Raw genomic sequence first — 21,535 nt, 5'->3', positions numbered from 1 at the left:
ACCAGTTTTTGTTAAGCATGTCGACATTTACCAGAATGGGTCTCGCACTAGATGCTAGATCACGCCAATCATTTCTCCCCTTGGCTTTTAGATTTTCTGGAAGGAAAACAATTCCTCTCCCCCGTCAAAACTTTTAGTATACCGGTATCAGATTTGCACAATCCATACGCACAATGCTTCAGCATGTTCCCTCGTTCGAAAGCTTGCCAGACCTCCCGTGCATAGTTACGGTTGCTAAGACATGATTGGCCAGTGGCGGTTTTCGGGCGTGGCTTAGCGAAGGGTCAATTCGGGCATTTGCCCGATGGGCCGACGTGCTTTGTGGGCCGGTGGGCGGATACATCTCAAACTTTAATTTTTTTTTAACTGCCCATCCAACTCGTGTCAGCGGCTCATTGCGTTTAGTTTTAGCGGCCGCGGCGCTGGGATCTTTGTGCCGTTGAAACGCATCGGACAAAAAAAGTTATTTCTCACAGACCGGCCCATGAAACGGAGATCAGCGGCCCATTGGTTATTTTCTTGATTGACACTGGGCTGGTCCAATCACATCTTTAATCGCCTCCCCCTCTGGGCTGAGCGAGCGTGCAGTGTCAGTGAGTATCTGTCAAAATAGTCAGAGCGAAGGAGAAGAAACGCAAGGAATGTGCAGAGAAAGGGCGTAAAAAAAAAAAAAAAAAAAAAGAAACTGCCTTCAGTGTCTGATGAGGGGGATCACGAGAGACATTAGTGAGTGTAGAGAACTGTGGTAAGCAGAACTAGGCTACTTTCAGAACACCGGGCAGCCTGTGAGGAACCCATCACCCAGTTATGCATTATTTCCACGTCTGCATATTTGACAATTACGCATTTTACTAGAATTATAATTATAATTAATTAATTAATTATAAGACCCGTTTGTAAACCATGTTTTCCGCCAAAATAAAAGCTGAATGCCGTTTCCATCATAATAAAAGATAATGTGTTTATATCTCTTTCAAGTTACAGAAATTAGGTCTAAGCTAATTATGAAAGTTGCTTTTATTTTTCAGAGCATGTGTTTTACAATATATGGCTATAACTGTCATAACTGTCAAAAGAGTTTTGAGTTTTTCTTTGTTCAATTTGCACACTGAATATGCCCCCGAACATTCCCCCCCCCCCCTCCTCCTCCTCCCCCCCTCCCCCCTAGAGGGACAGAGGTGCACTGACCAATACTATAAACATCTTGTGAGAAAGACTGGTATGTTGCGTATTGCCAATGCAATTGGAGAATTGTATTTTAAACTTAATAGTTATTTCATCTCACTCATTAGATGGCGTTGGTGGTTTTAATAGGAGTTGTTGGTATACATATTCAAGGGTGTCCACAGTTCAGTTGTGTTTATGTTCATATGTAGTGGGCCAGTCTGGGCCAAAATGCCCGGGCCGATTTTTTGTCCCAGTTCTGCCCTTTATCCCTAATGTTTCAGAAACCCGAAAAGTGACCTTAACCCGACCATAACCCGAAAATTGGCTGCATGTAAACGTAGTCACTTTCATCAGAAAGATTTTTTTTTTTTTATTGTAGAAGGTAGTGCAGCACCTTAATAATGACCGGATTTTTGGTTGAACCCTTAAAGTGCGCACTCACAGTTATATTTCAGGCCTTAAAAAGCTGATATGTGGAAAGTTTGTCAATTTCCTCCCTTAAATGTTGGTATAACATACTTGCTCTTATCATCTGTGCTTATCTGGCCGGTAAGTTAAAGTCTAATCAAGTCTTTTCATGGTTTCAGCTATTTTGGTTTGGAGATTAAATAGCCTGTTTAAATTTCGTTGGAAGAGTTTCATGCGCCAGTAATGTCATGGATTACGATTAGTAATATGATATTAAAATAATTCGAAATGCACTTAATTATGTCAATGGGCTCATGCCTGTTTCGTTCACAGGCTGATAGTATCATCGGATTGCATTGTATGACACCTTAATTACAATATTAATTCTTACACTTGACAATGCAATTCTCTGTTTTTTTTATTAAAAACTTGCTGTTTTGTTGACCCAGCAGGGTATGCGACATGCAGAAGAAAATACTGGTGCTGTCTCACTTTTGCAAGATCAATCAATCTCTAATAAATATATAATTTTTTTTTTCATTTTTGGGTGAACTAACCCTTTAAGTGCTTGACCTTTAGAAAAAAGAAAAGAAAAACTGGAGTTGGGCTATCCAAGTTTTCAACTTGAGCACGTCTCAGAAGTTCCTGTTCAGCTTGTGTATAGTCGTCAGCAGAGAGTTCACTTTCGTCTGCCGCCCCATGAAGGGAAATAGCAGTAGCCTTAATCAGATCTTGAAGTGAATTGTATCGAAAGATATCTGGGATATCAGTTTGACTGGAGGATAGCACTCCACAGAAAGTATAACTGCTGTCTTCTTGGATGTCATCGCTTACAACATCATGAGGCTGTTTGGGCCATCAACTAACTGACTGAGTTAAGAACTGTGGACCTTGATTCCATCGGCTTTTATCCGTCTCCTCTGGTATCAGCTTTGAGATATAGCCTGCCTTTTCAAGTTTCTGCACTTCTTTAACATACACTGAAGCAAGATCTGTGTTCTGCAAAAGGTGTTTTTCTGTGCTTCTTAAATGGGCTGTTACTGCTTCTTTAGCTGATTGCAAAGGTGGAAGATTTCTTCTTTGGTGGAGAGGTGTTGCATAACTTTGAATGTCTCCGACTGCCACCCTGATTGTTTTTCTCCTCAAGGATTTGCACCGCTTCTGTGTCTTGCCTTCTGCGTCTCACTCCTATACGGAAGTGTGTCCATTTGCCACAATTTCTGTACATTGTTAAAAAGTTTGGCTTCTGCTGACAAAGGGGAGGTTAATAGACACTGTTGAGGTAAGAGATGAATGGCAAGGAATTTTGACGGGCCCTGCAGAGTCCACACGAGTCTGGTTTTCACAGCGGCAGGACCACCAGGAGGTCAGAGACGTACTGGCTCTGTAGCTGTGATTAAATGTGGATAATCTGAGCCAATGAGTAAGAGTGGTTGAGCCTGCTGCAATGAGGGAATGGGCAGACCTTGCAGATCTCTGCATTTCTTCTGCAGCAACTTAACAGGGTAAGCGTGTTTTGCGAGGCTCAGTTCTTTGGCTGTAAAAGCTCTTTCAATGGTGAAGGATTTGTTTGGCTGAAATGCAGAAGGTACTGAGAATGAAACAGCCGCCCAATGAACAACCCGTATGTCTTGTCTCACAGTACGGAGGGCTATATCTTCAGGAAGTCCTTGAAGATCAAGTTGCTGTGCTGATTCATACAGTAACATTGTCCTCTCTGATCCGTCATCCAATATAGCGCATGCGTCAAGTTCTTTCTCTCCATTTCTCAAGATCACTCGGCTGACCTTGAAAAGAACTTTGCTGCCTGCAGTTGGTCTGTCCAGATACAAAGTCTCTACTTCTGAGTTCACAAGACAACTGTTTTCTGCTGAAGCTTGTGTTTCATGTTTACCTTTGGCATTGAAGTCATGCAGTATTTTTAAATGTCTCTTTTCACATTCTTTGCATTTGGCTTTAAGATTACATTGTGAGATCTGGTGCTCACAGCCACACCTAGAGCACTTCTGATTTGACTTGAGCCAAGACTCCACTTGATCTTGATTCAGCAGTTTGAAATTAGCGCACTGATTGAAGTAATGCTGCACACAGTTGCAGAAGGGGTAGTACTTTGTTGGTTTCTCCTTCTTGACTGCTGTAACACTTGCTGGTTTACTCTGTTCTCCACCAAGCAAGACAGTAGCAAATCGTTGAACCGGCTTGCAATTCCTTTGCTGTTCTCTCTGTGGCTGAGAGTAGGCTCTGCTTACATTACAAACGTATTGTGACTCATCCTCTTGTATTCTGAGCTCATATTCTAGCCAATCGCTGAGTTCTATCAGTGTTGGAACTGGGTTCTGAATGGGGTTAACAAACCTTCTGAAGTTTGCTTTAAGATCATGAGGCAATTTGGCAAGGAGACGTTAAACATGTGACCCACATTTGAGCTCTGTCCATCCTTTAGCTCCAAGTTGGTCCAGCATTCCAACTAATGCACGCACTTTGAGGGCAAACAGTCTAAAAGATTTAGTGTCACCACTCCTGATTTTTGGGCCATCCATCAATTCTCCAATTCTTTGTAGTGCGAGTTGATGTGGTTGACCATAAAGTGCAGTTAGAGACCTCATGGTGTTGGTGTATGGGTACCTGCCGTTGACGTACAAGTCTGCAGTGAGCAAGGCATTCTCCTGTTTCAGATGATCAACGAGTATTTGGTACTTGAAACGTTCTGTAGCCTCAGCAGGTAGCAAATTCTCCAGTGCAATTTTGAGTCAATTTTGAGTCGTGCAAACTCTCTGGGATCTTCACTGAAAAAATGAGGAATGGTGGGAATAGGACCTCTGTAGGTGGGCTCTACATGAGGATATGGAAGAGAAGGAGGGCGCACTGGGTGGTATGGCTGATATGTCTCAGGCTGAGCGTAATCTGCGTACTGTCGTGGGGTCAAGAAGCTTGATTTGTCTGCCGGATTAGGAGCTGATTGACCATAGCTGTCTGAGTGTCTCTCATATGCATGTCTCTCATGTGCACGGTGAGCTAATGCATCCCTTGAAGTAAGTCTCTAATCTCAATAGACTGGACTTGTAGCTGGAATCCCATGATAAGGTTGCTGATAACCATATAGTTCAGTGGAAGGGAAATAGCGGACCGGTTTGCAGTTCAGACTTTGATCTTTATAAGTCCCATACGTAGCTGCTGTCTCTTGACTGTAGTCCTGAGGCATAAACTGCGGCTGCGGGATATTGGTTGCGATCTCTTTGGTCATTGGACATAATGTTATGGCCTCTGTGGTCTGTTTTGTAGTAACCACGTGGTCTATCTATGTGCCTAATACCAGGTTGAGGATATGTAGCATCTTCTTGATGGGCTAGCTTGTGTTGGGATTGAGTTGGTTCATAAGAAGAGAAAGGATGACTTGAAGTTAGCAGAGTTGCTGAGCCTGGTAGTCTCAGGTCTCCTAGGTTGTCAGTGAGATAATCAATCTCTTTGTGACTGACAGAATGAGAATGCAGAACGTCACCTCGTGAATCTACAGGCAGTGCCCTCATGGGCTGAGTTGGATCGTCTTGATCTCTAGGCAGAACTGGCCTGCCCTCAGTGGCTGCTGTATATGGACTTGAGGAGAGAACTCTCTGATCTGCATAAATTCTTCGCCTTGGAGAAGTCCGAGTACAGGGCATTGGCCGCGGCGGTTTGTTGGGCCAGTTGCTCCCCTCCAAGAGATATAGAGCTTTGTTAGTAAAGGACACCATTGCAGATTTTGACACCATTACATCTGCGAGAGAAAGTCCAAACAAACAGAGAAGAATATTAACTTTGTGACTTAAAGTGCATGTCTTGTAAAGATGATAGAGTATATGGTTCAGATCAGCCAATAGCTCACCTGTTCCCTCCTCAGTTTCATTCACATTTACAAGAAATGTGTATTGCATTTGGTCTTCAAATTTGGTGTTGAAAAACACTGACGCATCAACAGTGAGAGAGGCATAGCCCGTGGCATTCATCTGGTAGGAGAACAAAGATACAATTAAGTCAACCACAGGCAAAAGAAAAAACCTCAGCAGTAAGGCAGGAGTCACACACCTTTGCGGTTTGAGTCAGGCACGGTCTGGTCAAATTATGTAGCAGACTGTGTGGAAATGGATCACGGCACACTTCCACTAAGGCTTGACCAGGTACAGGTTGGCCATATGTATATCTGGGAAACATCATAACAAGATAAAGAACTGACCAACCACAAGACAAGAAAATAAATCATCACTCACTTGGCACAAGACTCAACTTTCAGTCCCATAATTGCAACGCTGTAGGTCTGCGGTGCGTTTACGGTCACGTCAAACTTGGGCAAAACTAAACCAGAAACAAAGCGCTTTAGATTAAGGCCCCAGATCTGTCATTGAACTTCCCTTACACAACAACTTACCGTATTTTTTGGACCTCAAAGACTTGGGAGACTAGTGCTGGGACTCTTCACTCCATGGTTACTCCATTCTGCGGCGCCTAGGTCTTTGTGTCTGATGGACGGACAGACGGACGCACGCACGCACGGACAGACGCACGCAAGCACGCACGCACGCACGGACTTCCGACCGTTATATTAAAAGCCTACATTTTTTTCATTTTATCTTTAAGTCATTTACCAATTTCTAGAGCAAGAATCAAACTAACAGACGTACCGACACTGAAGTTGCAATAAAAATTCAGGCCCTTGTACTTCAGACACTGGGGTAAACTGAAGTGGCATTCTAATTAGAAGTGCCACACACTGAAATATTCAGATTAAATGCCCAAACAAAAAACCTGATTGCTGAAAGGCTGTCTGTGTGCTTCACTCAGACGTCTTCCTGGCTCCATGATCCGGACGCTCTGATCTACAGCACTGAGGCCACGCAGAGATCCTGCTTGAGCAGAAACCATCAGAACGTTTCCATCCGCAGGAACAGCCGTAGCTGGAGAAAACTGCAGAGACACCTGGAACAAGGACCAACACGCTGTAGGACATACACCAACATTACCAAATTGAAAAATAGCCACATCATACAGTACCTGATTCTGCAAATACAGATCGGTGTCAAACGGCACACTACCAGCAACTATATTCTCACTGGGAAGAACGCTGTAGACCAGAATCTGCACTACTGGAGCCATATCGACGCTGACAGACAACTGGAACGTCACAGAGCCACTTGTGACTGCATCACCAGCCTTTGCTTTAACCGTCTGAAATCCATGGAGGACAATCACTCCTTTGGATAAAACCTGACAGAAGACATAGGTGTGCAAGTTGCGGAACAAACAGACCAGCAAACTTAACTACAAAAGTTATGTCCACTCACCCTATAGATTATGTCAGCACTGTAGCTACCAGCCTCTCCAACAAATGAATACTCCACGGTCACTGGAAATGAAACACCACATTTGAGCGGCTGATTGAGCTTCACTACAGTCAGTTCACTAAACAATAGGTTGTCGGGAGAAACAGGTAGGAGAAGCTGTACAAACCTTGTATCTGTAGTGAAGTATGGCGATTTATAACCATAAAAAACCTCTGGATTAGCACTCGCCTGGGGAAGATCAAACTTAATCAGTATCATGTTAGAGAAAGTCTTAAGTTTTACAAAATACAAGTCGTACCACCAGATTCAGATCAGCCTTAAGATTAGCACTGTTTATGGAGAACCCAGCCCGTCCATTCTTGATTGTGGTTAGATTAAACAGCAGTTTGTTGGGCCAGTTGCTCCCCTCCAAGAGATATACAGCTTTGTTTGTAAAGGACACCATTGCAGATTTTGACACCATTACATCTGCGAGAGAACGCACAAACAAACAGTGAAGAAGAATATCGAAGAATATCAACTTTGTGGCTTAAAGTGCATGTCTTGTAAAGATGATAAAGAGTACATGGTTCAGATCAGCCAATAGCTCACCTGTTCCCTCCTCAGTAACATTCACATTTACAAGAAATGTGTCTTGCATTTGGTCCTCAAATTTGGTGTTGAAAAACACTGACGCATCAACAGTAAGAGTGGCATTCATCTGGTAGGAGATATATATATGTATATCTGGGAAACATCATAACAAGATAAAGAACTGACCAACCACAAGACAAGAAAATAAAGCATCACTCACTTGGCACAAGACTCAACTTTTAGTCCCATAACTGCAATGCTGTAGGTCTGCGGTGTGTTTACGGTCATGTCAAACTTGGGCAAAACTAAACCAGAAACAAAGTGCTTTAGATTAAGGCCTCAGATTTGTCATTGAACTGCCCTTACACAACAACTTACTTGCGTATTTTTTCACCTCTTGGTCTCTCTTTTCAAGACTTGGGAGACTAGTGTTGGCATTCTTCACTCCATGGCTACTCCATTCTGCGACACCGCGGCCTAGTCGCAGTCGCCTAGGTCTTTGCGTCTCACTGCCTCATCGCTTCTCTAGCTACGTGCTGTGCTCCACCTCCATTACCTCCGGTAATCCCCTTGGTAATGTTGGGACTCTTCACTCCATGACTACTCCATTCTGCGACGCCACCGTGGGATGCAGTCCTAACTGTGGGCTGGGTCTCCGTCAGCTTTTCCCTGCTCAAGGCCATCCCCCTGGCTGTCACCATCACCTGCACCAACCTTTCCTCCAACTACGGACGGATGGCCGCCGTGGGAAGCAGTCCTGACTGTGGACGGACGGCTTGGGCGGGCGGATGGACGGACGGCTTGGGCGGGCGGGCGCACGGACGGACGGACGGACGGCTTGGGCGGGCGGACGGACGGTTGGACGGACGGCTTGGGCGGGGCGGGCGGACGGACGGCTTGGGCGGGCGGGCGGATCGGACGGCTTGGGCGGGCGGGCGGATCGGACGGCTTGGGCGGGCGGGCGGACGGACGGACTGCTTGGGCGGGCGGGCGGGCGGACGGACGGCTTGGGCGGGCGGGCGGACGGACGGCTTGGGCGGGCGGGCGGACGGACGGACGGCTTGGGCGGGCGGGCGGGCGGGCGGACGGACGGACGGCTTGGGCGGGCGGGCGGACGGACGGCTTGGGCGGGCAGACGGACGGCTTTGGACGGCTTGGTGCAGATGGTGGTGACAGCCAGGGGTATGGCCTTGAGCAGGGAAGGGCTGACGGAGACTCAGCCCACAGTCAGGACTGCTTCCCACAGTGGCGTCGCAGAATGGAGTAGCCATGGAGTGAAGAGTCCCAACACTACCAAGGGGCTTACCAGAGGTGATGGAGGTGGAGCACACCACGTAGCCAGAGAAGCGATGAGGCAGTGAGACACAAAGACCTAGGCGACCGCGACTAGGCCACAGCGCCGACCCCCTGAAGTGGAAGCAGCGATCCTAGGTTAGAGGCTGAGCTGCAGCAACCATAGATGGAGGTGGAACCTGAGGGAGGGCGGAGCTAGTCAAAGGCGAAAGAGGTGGAGAGCCGTAGGGCAGAAAGTCCATGGCGAAGAAGATGTAATGTCCAACAGAGGGAGGCTGAATGGCCGAGGTCCACGCTGGAGTCAAGGGTGGTAAGAGAGCACAGCAACATTCTCACTGGGAAGACCGCTGTAGACCAGAATCTGCACTGCTGGAGCTATATCGACGCTGTCACTTTGTTCACAATTGGAGTCTTATCAAAACGAGTCACGGATATCTGTTAGGAATGATCAAGGTTAGGAAAGGGGAAACAAAAAAAAAAAAAAACACATGACTATCATCCATTTGATCACTGGATGGCAAACAAACCAAGAGTAGTAATGGTGTTAAAGGAAAGCTTCAATGGTTCACAAAGCTTATTTTCACCATCTGTAAAGTTTAGTAAACAACTTTGACACAAAAACAGAATGCTTCTGTTTACTTCAAAGCTGGTACTTACCTGGTTCTTTAAGTCCATCAACAGCAAAGAGAAAAAGGGTGAAAATGAGCTTCTTCCAAACACAAATCTCCCTCACAGCCATGAGGACAGATCACCCAAGACTAACCCTTATCAAGCCACTCTTCAGACTCTAATATGTCAGGAACGCATTCATCTCGTTAATTCAACTAATTAAACACCACCTGGCAGTAATTAATGTTATCATTTGATTAGGAGCTCCAACTGGCATTGATTTGAAACACGACACATTATGGAGGTTAGCGGACGAATTTTCTAGTTGCCATATCAATACTATAGAATTTGAAAAATGTATAAGCTCCATTGGAACAGCAATACCAGTGTTTCTCACAGGACTTTAGGTAAAACTGTGGTAGGTGGACCTCTGTTTCTGTAGGGGGGTTCGGGGGCATGCTCCCCCGTAAGAACATTTTTTGTTCTGTAATGTTAAATTCAGCAGTCTGGTGCACTTTGAGACTTCAAAATTAAAAGCTCCAACCCATATTCAGGGTGCAAATTAAACAAAGAAAAATTTGAACCTCTTTTAATTAGTGTCTGTCTACATTACACTACTACATAATAATAGTTATAATATTAATTCCATGATAGTAATAGCCATAAAGGCTATTGTAAAACAAATGCACAGAAAAATAAAGGAAACTTTCATAATTAGTTTTGCACTAATTTCTATACTTCATAAGCGACACGTTTCATGGGCCAGTGTGTCAGAAAAAAAAAAAACTAAAGCTGACTTTTTTTGACCAATGCATTACACCAGCACAGCGCCGCCAATTAAGCAAAAACAAAACAAAAACAAACAACAAATGTATGAGTTTTGTGGGCCGTTAAGACAAATAAATTAAAAAAGGATTAAATGTATTGGCTGAAAAGCACGTCGGCCCAGCGGGAATCTCCCGGTAGTCCCGATGGCCACCGAGATATAGATGGCCTACATGCCTGGATGTTACATTTTAAATCCTACCTGTTGGCTTTCAGCAATGCATGCAGTTATTTCAATTTACATGCCATCTCCTTTTCTCTCTTTCTTTTTCTATTTTTAGCCCCACAGCATTTTGTTTTATCCATCTTTTTCGACGACAACTGAACTCACTACTTGTAGCCTACCTGCTCGCTCAGCGCTCACGGCGCCCCCCGCTCGCTCGCGATATTACCCGCCCCCCTTCTCCATGAGGGCGCCTACTCTAGCCTGTTAGTCCTCTAAAATTTTATATAACATTGAAGGAATGCAGAAATGATTTGGAACGCACAACGGCAGCTACATATAGAAATACAATATAGCATATATATAATTTTTTTTTTTTTTTTACCATCGCTTTGGCGCCCCCCATTGTGCTGCGCCCCTATGCGCCGCATATAGCGCATACCCACTTTTTGCGCCACTTGAAATTCAATAACATCTGAAATTCTGCTATGGACATTTTTCAATTAAATAATATATTTGTACTTTATATTTAAAAACAAATTTATTTTAGGAAATATTTTATTGTATTATTTTATGTCTGTCTTAATTGAACTCCGTGCACCTGCGAAGCTCAATGCAAAAACAAGCCAGCAGAGGGACCCAGTAGCTGGCACGCTACGCCTCTCGCCAAGGATTGATGCAAATAAATATAAAAGAATTATGTGATCGAGTTTTGTCATCAAAAGCTTTTTTATAGGCCTATAGCTCTCCATAAGTCCAAGTAAATTATCGTTATGCAAGGGACATTCTAAAACGCTTAACGTGAAAAACGCTTAACGTGGCTTACTGTACTAAGACAGTGATATTAAAAGACCAAATTCAGTACACATCATATTAATAAACCATACTATGTATAAAAAAATAAGATGAGTCCAGAATATCAACACAACGCGATTAATAACACGTTAAGCATTTTCTTCCCATAGAAAACCGTTATGAGAAAACGCTTAACGTGGCTTACTGTACCAAGACAGTGATATTAAAAGACCAAATTCAGTACACATCATATTAATAAACCATACTATGTATAAAAAAATAAGATGAGTCCAGGATATCAACGCAACACGATTAATAACACGTTGCATTTTCTTCCCATACAAAACCGTTATGAGAAAACGCTTAACGTGGCTTACTGTACCAAGACAGTGATATTAAAAGACCAAATTCAGTACACATCATATTAATAAACCATACTATGTATAAAAAAATAAGATGAGTCCAGAATATCAACACAACGCGATTAATAACACGTTAAGCATTTTCTTCCCATAGAAAACCGTTATGAGAAAACGCTTAACGTGGCTTACTGTACCAAGACAGTGATATTAAAAGACCAAATTCAGTACACATCATATTAATAAACCATACTATGTATAAAAAAATAAGATGAGTCCAGGATATCAACACAACGCGATTAATAACACGTTAAGCATTTTCTTCCCATTGAAACCGTCATGAGAAAACGCTTAACGTGGCTTACTGTACCAAGACAGTGATATTAAAAGACCAAATTCAGTACACATCATATTAATAAACCATACTATGTATAAAAAAATAAGATGAGTCCAAGATATCAACACAACGCGATTAATAACACGTTAAGCATTTTCTTCCCATTGAAACCATCATGAGAAAACGCTTAACGTGGCTTACTGTACCAAGACAGTGATATTAAAAGACCAAATTCAGTACACATCATATTAATAAACCATACTATGTATAAAAAAATAAGATGAGTCCAGAATATCAACACAACGCGATTAATAACACGTTAAGCATTTTCTTCCCATAGAAAACCGTTATGAGAAAACGCTTAACGTGGCTTACTGTACCAAGACAGTGATATTAAAAGACCAAATTCAGTACACATCATATTAATAAACCATACTATGTATAAAAAAATAAGATGAGTCCAGGATATCAACGCAACACGATTAATAACACGTTAAGCATTTTCTTCCCATACAAAACCGTTATGAGAAAACGCTTAACGTGGCTTACTGTACCAAGACAGTGATATTAAAAGACCAAATTCAGTACACATCATATTAATAAACCATACTATGTATAAAAAAATAAGATGAGTCCAGGATATCAACACAACGCGATTAATAACACGTTAAGCATTTTCTTCCCATTGAAACCGTCATGAGAAAACGCTTAACGTGGCTTACTGTACCAAGACAGTGATATTAAAAGACCAAATTCAGTACACATCATATTAATAAACCATACTATGTATAAAAAAATAAGATGAGTCCAGGATATCAACGCAACACGATTAATAACACGTTAAGCATTTTCTTCCCATACAAAACCGTTATGAGAAAACGCTTAACGTGGCTTACTGTACCAAGACAGTGATATTAAAAGACCAAATTCAGTACACATCATATTAATAAACCATAAAAAAATAAGATGAGTCCAGAATATCAACGCAACGCGATTAATAACACGTTAAGCATTTTCTTCCCATACAAAACCGTTATGAGAAAACGCTTAACGTGGCTTACTGTACCAAGACAGTGATATTAAAAGACCAAATTCAGTACACATCATATTAATAAACCATACTATGTATAAAAAAATAAGATGAGTCCAAGATATCAACACAACGCGATTAATAACACGTTAAGCATTTTCTTCCCATTGAAACCATCATGAGAAAACGCTTAACGTGGCTTACTGTACCAAGACAGTGATATTAAAAGACCAAATTCAGTACACATCATATTAATAAACCATACTATGTATAAAAAAATAAGATGAGTCCAAGATATCAACACAACGCGATTAATAACACGTTAAGCATTTTCTTCCCATTGAAACCATGAGAAAACGCTTACGTGGCTTACTGTACCAAGACAGTGATATTAAAAGACCAAATTCAGTACACATCATATTAATAAACCATACTATGTATAAAAAAATAAGATGAGTCCAAGATATCAACACAACGCGATTAATAACACGTTAAGCATTTTCTTCCCATTGAAACCATCATGAGAAAACGCTTAACGTGGCTTACTGTACCAAGACAGTGATATTAAAAGACCAAATTCAGTACACATCATATTAATAAACCATACTATGTATAAAAAAATAAGATGAGTCCAGAATATCAACACAACGCGATTAATAACACGTTAAGCATTTTCTTCCCATAGAAAACCTATGAGAAAACGCTTAACGTGGCTTACTGTACCAAGACAGTGATATTAAAAGACCAAATTCAGTACACATCATATTAATAAACCATACTATGTATAAAAAAATAAGATGAGTCCAGAATATCAACACAACGCGATTAATAACACGTTAAGCATTTTCTTCCCATAGAAAACCGTTATGAGAAAACGCTTAACGTGGCTTACTGTACCAAGACAGTGATATTAAAAGACCAAATTCAGTACACATCATATTAATAAACCATACTATGTATAAAAAAATAAGATGAGTCCAAGATATCAACACAACGCGATTAATAACACGTTAAGCATTTTCTTCCCATTGAAACCATCATGAGAAAACGCTTAACGTGGCTTACTGTACCAAGACAGTGATATTAAAAGACCAAATTCAGTACACATCATATTAATAAACCATACTATGTATAAAAAAATAAGATGAGTCCAGAATATCAACGCAACGTGTTTAATTACATGTTAAGCATTTTCCTCCCATAGAAAACCATAAGAAAACGTTGCGGAGTAAAAAAAAAAAAAAAATCCCCTTCAACGGCCTTTTGTGAACACGCCCCATTTTAGAGGACAAGGTTGCCTACAACCAATCACAAATCTTTGTTTTTGGATGTCCAATCACCACACAATGTAATCTTTTGAAATCCGTGTAACTGTCATTTGTAGGTATATATAAGGCAATGTCAGTGGCACTGACACCACAAACTGTCATTTGTGCAGTCACCTTGCTAGTCGCTGTATAGATCATTAAGTTCAGATTTTTGGAATCGAAATTTCTTTATAAAAAGCCTTTTTAAAGGCTACAACTCATTTTCACTGGTGTCATTCTAATTACCAGGGTATTCTTAATATACATATATTATATAATATTATATTATAGTATATTATATTATTACTAATATTATAGTATATTATATTATAGTATAGTATTTTATATTTTGTTGTATTTGTTTGTTTTGTCTTTTTTCCCCCTTTATTGTATATTCACATTGACACAGGTGAATATAAAAAATGACTTTAATGCAAAGACAGTCAGAGTTTACACTTAAAGAAGCAGAAGCAATTCTAGATGATGTTGAAAAATACAAGGAGTTAATTTCCACCGAACCACCATTACATCCAAAGGGTGGTGATGTGTTCCTTTACACAAGTTCACAGTCAGATAAACCTAACATGGACTTTAGGTTTGATCAAATGATGTGGAAGCAGAAGGGTTCAAATTATCACAACATCAGAAAGTATGGGGGAAGGGTTTTAAAACGCTACTATCACATTAGAGCTGGTGAATGTGAAAAAGGCACCTCCTCAGAATTCAGGAAGTGCGTTTACTCTCTTGTTAATGAGGAAAAAAAATCCTATTTGATTCATTACCTGGGAAATGAGACCGTATATGTACCACGAAAGCATGGAAATGCCAAAACGGACCGAGTATTTATTCCCTCCAAAAAAGAAGTTTTCTCGAACATACTTTTAAACGATCACGGTCAAGCCCCGTCAAACATCTACAAAACTGTCCTTGCTAAAACAGGCAGTGTTAATCTGGAGCACATGGCAGTAAACACACCACGAAACCTTAAACAAGTCCAGAACACAGTATATGCACAAAGATGCAACCAACGAATATCACGAGATGAACTGTTTAGTTTGCATGAATTGGCATACCAACTACCAGGTTTCATATGGAACATTACAACGTTCCCGGACCTTCTTGTTTATGCTGGCATGACAGACATTGTTGATTTGGCATGTGCAAACTTAGATGAATCAGTGAGGTTTGAGTACCCACAAATGATTAGTTATGACACAACATTTCAAATGGGGGATTTTTATGTGTCTGTGCTGGCTATGAGAAACACTGCACTGGTCAATGACCCAGTGTATCCAGTTGGCTTCATGCTACATGAACGTAAATTCATGCAACACCATGAGAAATTTCTGACTGAGATTTTTGGAAAGCTGGGAATGGACTCAAAAAAATACCAAAAGATACCAGTGACAGTTGACAGGGAGAAAGGAATTGTAGGTGCTTTGAAAAAAAACTTTCCCAATCTAAGTGTAGTGTTCTGCCGCAACCACATCTTGCGAGATGTGGAATATTGGGTTAAGACACATGGGGGGAAAAGGGATGATGTGAAGGTCCTAAAAGACCATGTTGAGCAGCTCATTGATTCCTCCTGTCCAGATGAGTTTGATGCCCGCTATGATGCCTTCGGAAAAGTATGGTCAGAAGGATTCCTCTGCTACTTTGACCATCACCTGAAAGCAGACATTTGTGAAAACATGGCTGCATACTACACCAAACAATTCTGTGCATTTAAAGACAAAACACCAACAAACAATATAAGTGAGAGCATCAACAAAATGATAAAATCCCAAAATGAATGGCGAGAACTTCCAGTGGACGCAATGGTGCTCTCACTGTACTACATGCAGTCATACTTTTTATTTGAATTTCAGAGGGCAAAATGTGGCTTGGGAAATTATGCAATGAAGCAGAACCTCAGTGTAGCAGTGACGGATGTGAAAATGCCCCCTTTTCTTCCTTTGGAAGAAATCATCAAAAGAATAAAGACCAACACAGAAAATGAGCCATGCAAAGTTGAAGGAGTGAAACTTCTGTCTTCTCAGACATCTTTGGCCAAGACAGTCATTGAAATCTGGTGAGTCTAAATCCATCATTGAAAGTGTTTGTCGTGAAAAGTCCCTCAAACGAATCAGTACATGTAGTTCGGAATACTGCAAATGGTGCATTATGCTCTTGTCCCAGCACTGGAAAATGCTACCACATTTTTGCAGTAGAAATGGCTACGGGGCTTCACTTTGCTACAAATCGAACATACAGCCTCTCAGTGATGCGGAAGAGAGGGAGAGGCAATGAAACAAAATCGGGCCGGAAAAAACCCAGAACAAAAGATTATGATTATATGGTGAACCCAGCACCAGACTCTTTACTGTCTTCATTGCCTGACTCTCTGGTAGACAACATTCCACAAATTCCAATGGATGCTGAAAACGAGGACAAAACAAAAGATCAAAATAAGTCTTCCGATACAGCTGCTCTGTCTAAGGAGCCACCACAGACTGATGCTGGGAAAGATACTTGCCAGTTTGGGTGCTCATATGAATCCGCCTCTTTGGTGGACAGCATGCCATCAATTTCTTTGAATGCTGAAAATAAAAAAAATACAGAGCAGGAGTGTTCTGATAAAGCTACATTGTCAAATGTGCCTTCACAACCTGAAAAAGAGGACAACACTTACCAGTTTTGGCTTTCAAATGGTGACAGTCTGCCTCTAGAACCACATCTTTCCAGAGTATCTACACCAAACAGTGCAGGGGATTCCTTTGCTCCTTGGATGGGCATCAATGACATTCATGACTGGGCAAAGGTCTCTCCCAAAAGCCGCTGTCTATCTCCAATGACCTGGCTTGAAGGGGAAACAATTGAGCAGGCAATTAATGTCTTCATTCACCAACAAAAAAAGTCAGACTCAATTCTATGTGTACCCACATACCTTTACCAGCTAGCTGCACTAGAAGACTTTACTCCAATTTTGCAGTTTTGTGCTGCAAAAAAGGCTCTAAATTATGATCTAATCATAATACCCTTCAACACTGACATTACTGGCTGTGGTTATCACTGGGTTCTTGCCACTGTAAATTTCAGAGAGCGAGAAATCTCAGTGTTCAATTCAATCCACAGTCTTAAAACTTTGAAGCATGCTGCTCCAAAACTAATGAAAGTAGTAGCTTGCATGTACACTTCAGCAACAGAAACCTTTCAGGCTTCTGACTGGAAAACTTCAGATGTGGTGAATACTCCACAACAAGGAAATGGGTATGACTGCGGTGTCTTCACTGTAGTGAATGCTTGTGCTATCATTGACAACACACCATTAGGTCCAGTCAACAGTGTCAAGGCAAGAATGTGGATTCATACCCTTATTGAACAGTATGAGCCTCCAAAGGTCAGAAGGGCAGGACTCTCACACGAAAAACTGCAATGCTTTAAAAAAGAAGTACAGGCAGTCACACAAACAGTACATGTAAGCAAAGCAGATTACACTGGTACCTTGAAAAGACTAGACCCAAACAGCAAAGATTGGACTCTCTGTTTAACCTCAACGTGTAAGGGTGACCCAAAGCACAGAGATGACTATATCTTGTGCATTATTTGCCGAAGGTGGTTCCACCTTAAATGCACACCATCAGCTGACCGGTTAGTTGTTGCTTGCACAGATTATCATAAATGTCTTATGTGCTGTTCCTGAGGCAACAAATTTGAAACAACACAATGAAATGTGTTAACACTGTGAATGAAGTGGAGGTTTTCATGATCAATAAAATTGATAGTGAACTGTTGCAAATACCCCAGAAAGAAAAAAGAAATAATAGACTATAAAATATATATTATATTATTCCATATATATATATATATATATATATATATATATATATATAAATAAATACATTATATTATATTTAAATACATTATATTATAATACATATATTATATTTATAAATATTATATAAACATATATATAATTATTATTATTCCATATATATATATATATATATATATATATATATATATATATAAATAATATCATTATTTATATATATATATATATATATATATATATATATATATATATAAATAATGATATTATATATATATATATATATATATACATACACACTGTGTGCCTAATTATTATGCAAGTTGATTTTCTGATAATATTATTTTCCCAAGCACCTTTTAAATCTATTTTTTGGCTCATATTATCTGTAAAAAAACTGCTAAATAATTATGCACATGCGGTTTTCACTTCCAGCCTTCATAAACAATTATATATCACTTAAATTATTAAATACAAAATTGATAGTAGTTATTAAGACTGATGTGGTTTGGAATTGGTAAAATGTGCTTGCTTGGGGGAAAAATCTGATCAGAAAATCATAAATAATACATATGCACGCAGTATACAGATAGATAGAATAGATAATGTATACCATTTTCATATACGTGTGTGTGTGTGTGTGTGTGTACGTACACAGCCAGGCTCCATCACCACCCAATCACAAAGATCACCTTTGCAGTGTAAAAGCACACACCTCACTCTGGCACTTTGTCTGGTTTTGTTTTGAGCTAAGACTATCTTACCTGTTGTTCCTGCTAAAACCAAGTATATGTTACCTTACCTCCTGTCTTCCTGGTCCTCCATGTCTCCTGTCTCCTGTGTTACTCTACTCGCCGGTTCCCTGTCTGTGTTTGCGCTTCGTCTGTCATCCACGATCTCCTCCATCTTCTACAACACAATAAACTGTCAGTATTCACTCTGGTTATATGCACATTTCACCTTGCTGCATCTGCCACTCTCGCCAGTGTTTCCCGTCTACCTGTCTATAAATTTTTGTTCATTATCATTTTCTCTTTCTTGAGTCTCTGTTCTTTAACATAATTATTATTTATTAGTTATATGTTCTTTAGATAATGTATATTCTATGTATGAATATCTATCTATCTATCTATCTATCTATCTATCTATCTATCTATCTATCTATCTATCTATCTATCTATCTATCTATAAAGCAAATGCTTCAAATTTGAAGGGTATGCCATATGCAGACATGAAACTATATTATGTAGTTTAATACCTATCTATAAAGCATCTGCTTCAAATTTGAAGTACAGTATGACATGTTCATATGTATTTAGACATTAAATTATATTAAATGGTTTAATATTCATCCATCCATGCATCAAGCTGCAATTTAAAGGCTGATATTTTAATGTAAATATGAAACTAAAAGGCTATATATAAAATCAAAAGTTTAATTCATATCCCAGTTTCACAATGTCTCACATATTTTTGGTAAAAAAAACCCCAAAACAAAACAAAAACATTCTCTAATTAGGCTTAAACGATTCATGCATCTAAACATCATTCGATTATCAGTTGAAATCCAAGCTTTTGTAACATAAATCAAACTAAACATACATACCTCTGAATGAACAAGAAATCAATCAAGATTGTTAACAACAATCAGCAGCAGGTAGAAAACCCGCCACCTTTCCTGTGAGAAACGGGTGTGGTTAATTAAGTGGTATGCAGCTTAGTAGCCGACCAATCGTTGATAAGTCTTCGTTGAATCAACCAATCGTTGATTGGTGTTGCTGTTGCTGTGGATTAAACAAGGGAAGCCAGGTAGAATTCTGAATTTATTTGTTTTTCAGGAAAAAAAGATAGAAATAATAAAGTTAGATCCCTCTTTCTTAGATATAGTTTCTGTTTCTCCTGTAATTTCATACTGGAGTAGATTATTTAAAAATGTAAATTTGGAAAAGATTCGGTCCTTACCACAAAAATATTTTTTTAACAAATAAAGTTAAAGAAGTATCCTTCAAAATAATAAATACATTTTACCCAGCTAAATATTTCATGATTAAATATAAGAGTAATATTGACACAAGATGCTCATTTTGCCAAGTTCACACAGAAACTGTTTATCATTTATTTTGGTCATGTTTCTATACTAAACAACTATGGGAAAGTAGCCTATTGACAAGTTTATTAAAGATAATATCCAGCAAGATATATCAGTAACCTTTAAAGACATTATTTTTGGATACTTTGACTCTGATCCCGATAAAAAAGCCTGCTTTGTTACCAATTTAATTTATTTTATTGGGAAATTCTATATCCATAAATGTAAATTCTCCAACAACAAACCAATTTTTATAGTTTTTTTTTTTTAAAGAGTTTGAAATGTACCTTAACACCATCTCATCCTCAGTAAATAAGAAAGCAATAAAAACACTTTTATTTTGTAATGACTTTAATTTGGTTAGTCCTACTATAAAATTTTGTATAGAATATCTTGCTCTCTTGATCCTCATTTTATTTATTTATTTATTTTTCTCTAATTCTTCTAATTCTCTTTCTTTCTTCTTCTTTGTTTTTTTAGTTTTTATGTTCTTTGTTTTGTTTTTGTACTTGTGTTAAGATGACTCTGTACCTTTTGTTATCATATTTTGTACAGATATGTTTGCAATTTTGTTACGTAATTGTATGCTATGATTGTCATCTTTGTTTGTTTGTAAGCATAATAAAAAAAAATCCTGAATCTATTTTGTGCATTATTAACGCTTGTGAAAACGCTTAATGAGAAATTTAGCTCATTGCTTTAACTCTGTCTTGCTTATAGGCCTACACATCAATGGGTGTCCAGCCACATCAAATTTTCTATATCTGTCTTTTAATATCACTGTCTTAGTACAGTAAGCCACGTTAAGCATTTTCTCATGACGGTTTCAATGGGAAGAAAATGCTTAACGTGTTATTAATCGCGTTGTGTTGATATCTTGGACTCATCTTATTTTTTTATACATAGTATGGTTTATTAATATGATGTGTACTGAATTTGGTCTTTTAATATCACTGTCTTGGTACAGTAAGCCACGTTAAGCGTTTTCTCATAACGGTTTCAATGGGAAGAAAATGCTTAACGTGTTATTAATCGTGTTGCGTTGATATCCTGGACTCATCTTATTTTTTTATACATAGTATGGTTTATTAATATGATGTGTACTGAATTTGGTCTTTTAATATCACTGTCTTGGTACAGTAAGCCACGTTAAGTGTTTTCTCATAACGGTTTTGTATGGGAAGAAAATGCTTAACGTGTTATTAATCGTGTTGTGTTGATATCCTGGACTCATCTTATTTTTTTATACATAGTATGGTTTATTAATATGATGTGTACTGAATTTGGTCTTTTAATATCACTGTCTTAGTACAGTAAGCCACGTTAAGCGTTTTTCACGTTAAGCGTTTTAGAATGTCCCTTATGCAACGACTCTGCACGTGGACTCTCAGAAAATAAACTTGTTTTCTTGTTTAAGTAGAAAAAAATGCTTATTTAATTCACTCTTTCTGTTA

At 39.5% G+C, this 21,535-nt stretch overlaps 1 protein-coding gene and 1 long non-coding RNA gene across 11 annotated transcripts; both read right to left on the bottom strand.

Annotated features, from left to right (window-relative positions):
- Positions 1 to 1,975: 1,975 nt before the first annotated feature.
- LOC148981463 (murinoglobulin-2-like) lies at positions 1,976 to 7,967 on the bottom strand. 8 transcript variants are annotated; one of them, XM_089131253.1, is made up of 12 exons: positions 7,842 to 7,967; positions 7,684 to 7,768; positions 7,482 to 7,590; positions 7,189 to 7,358; positions 7,057 to 7,118; positions 6,891 to 6,952; positions 6,601 to 6,813; positions 5,978 to 6,525; positions 5,820 to 5,904; positions 5,638 to 5,752; positions 5,438 to 5,558; positions 1,976 to 5,329 (listed from the first exon to the last, which is right to left on the bottom strand). In XM_089131253.1, exons 9-12 carry the CDS (start codon positions 5,846 to 5,848, stop codon positions 4,728 to 4,730), a joined length of 867 nt encoding a protein of 288 aa, XP_088987379.1. In that variant the 5' UTR covers positions 5,849 to 5,904; positions 5,978 to 6,525; positions 6,601 to 6,813; positions 6,891 to 6,952; positions 7,057 to 7,118; positions 7,189 to 7,358; positions 7,482 to 7,590; positions 7,684 to 7,768; positions 7,842 to 7,967; the 3' UTR covers positions 1,976 to 4,727. The 8 variants fall into 7 exon arrangements, with proteins under 8 accessions (XP_088987379.1, XP_088987378.1, XP_088987386.1 ...); XM_089131252.1 differs by having other exon boundaries at positions 5,820 to 6,525; XM_089131257.1 differs by lacking the exon at positions 5,820 to 5,904 and having other exon boundaries at positions 6,355 to 6,525.
- Positions 7,968 to 14,591: 6,624 nt separating this feature from the next.
- LOC120476271 (uncharacterized) lies at positions 14,592 to 21,224 on the bottom strand. Of its 3 annotated transcripts, none has more exons than XR_016168562.1 (6): positions 19,599 to 21,224; positions 18,795 to 18,901; positions 17,108 to 17,598; positions 16,853 to 17,020; positions 16,697 to 16,760; positions 14,592 to 16,598 (listed from the first exon to the last, which is right to left on the bottom strand). It is a non-coding gene; the product is annotated as an uncharacterized LOC120476271 (long non-coding RNA). The 3 variants fall into 3 exon arrangements; XR_016168561.1 differs by having other exon boundaries at positions 16,853 to 17,159; positions 17,533 to 17,598; XR_016168560.1 differs by having other exon boundaries at positions 16,853 to 17,598.
- Between the last annotated feature and the right edge of the window lie 311 nt (positions 21,225 to 21,535).

The sequence above is a fragment of the Pimephales promelas genome, chromosome 5, assembly GCF_988280905.1.
Source record: "Pimephales promelas chromosome 5, fPimPro1.hap1.1, whole genome shotgun sequence".
Classification (NCBI taxonomy): Eukaryota; Metazoa; Chordata; class Actinopteri; order Cypriniformes; family Leuciscidae; genus Pimephales; species Pimephales promelas.
Note: the sequence above shows the minus strand (reverse complement) of the source record. Positions and strands in the feature narration are given on the sequence as shown.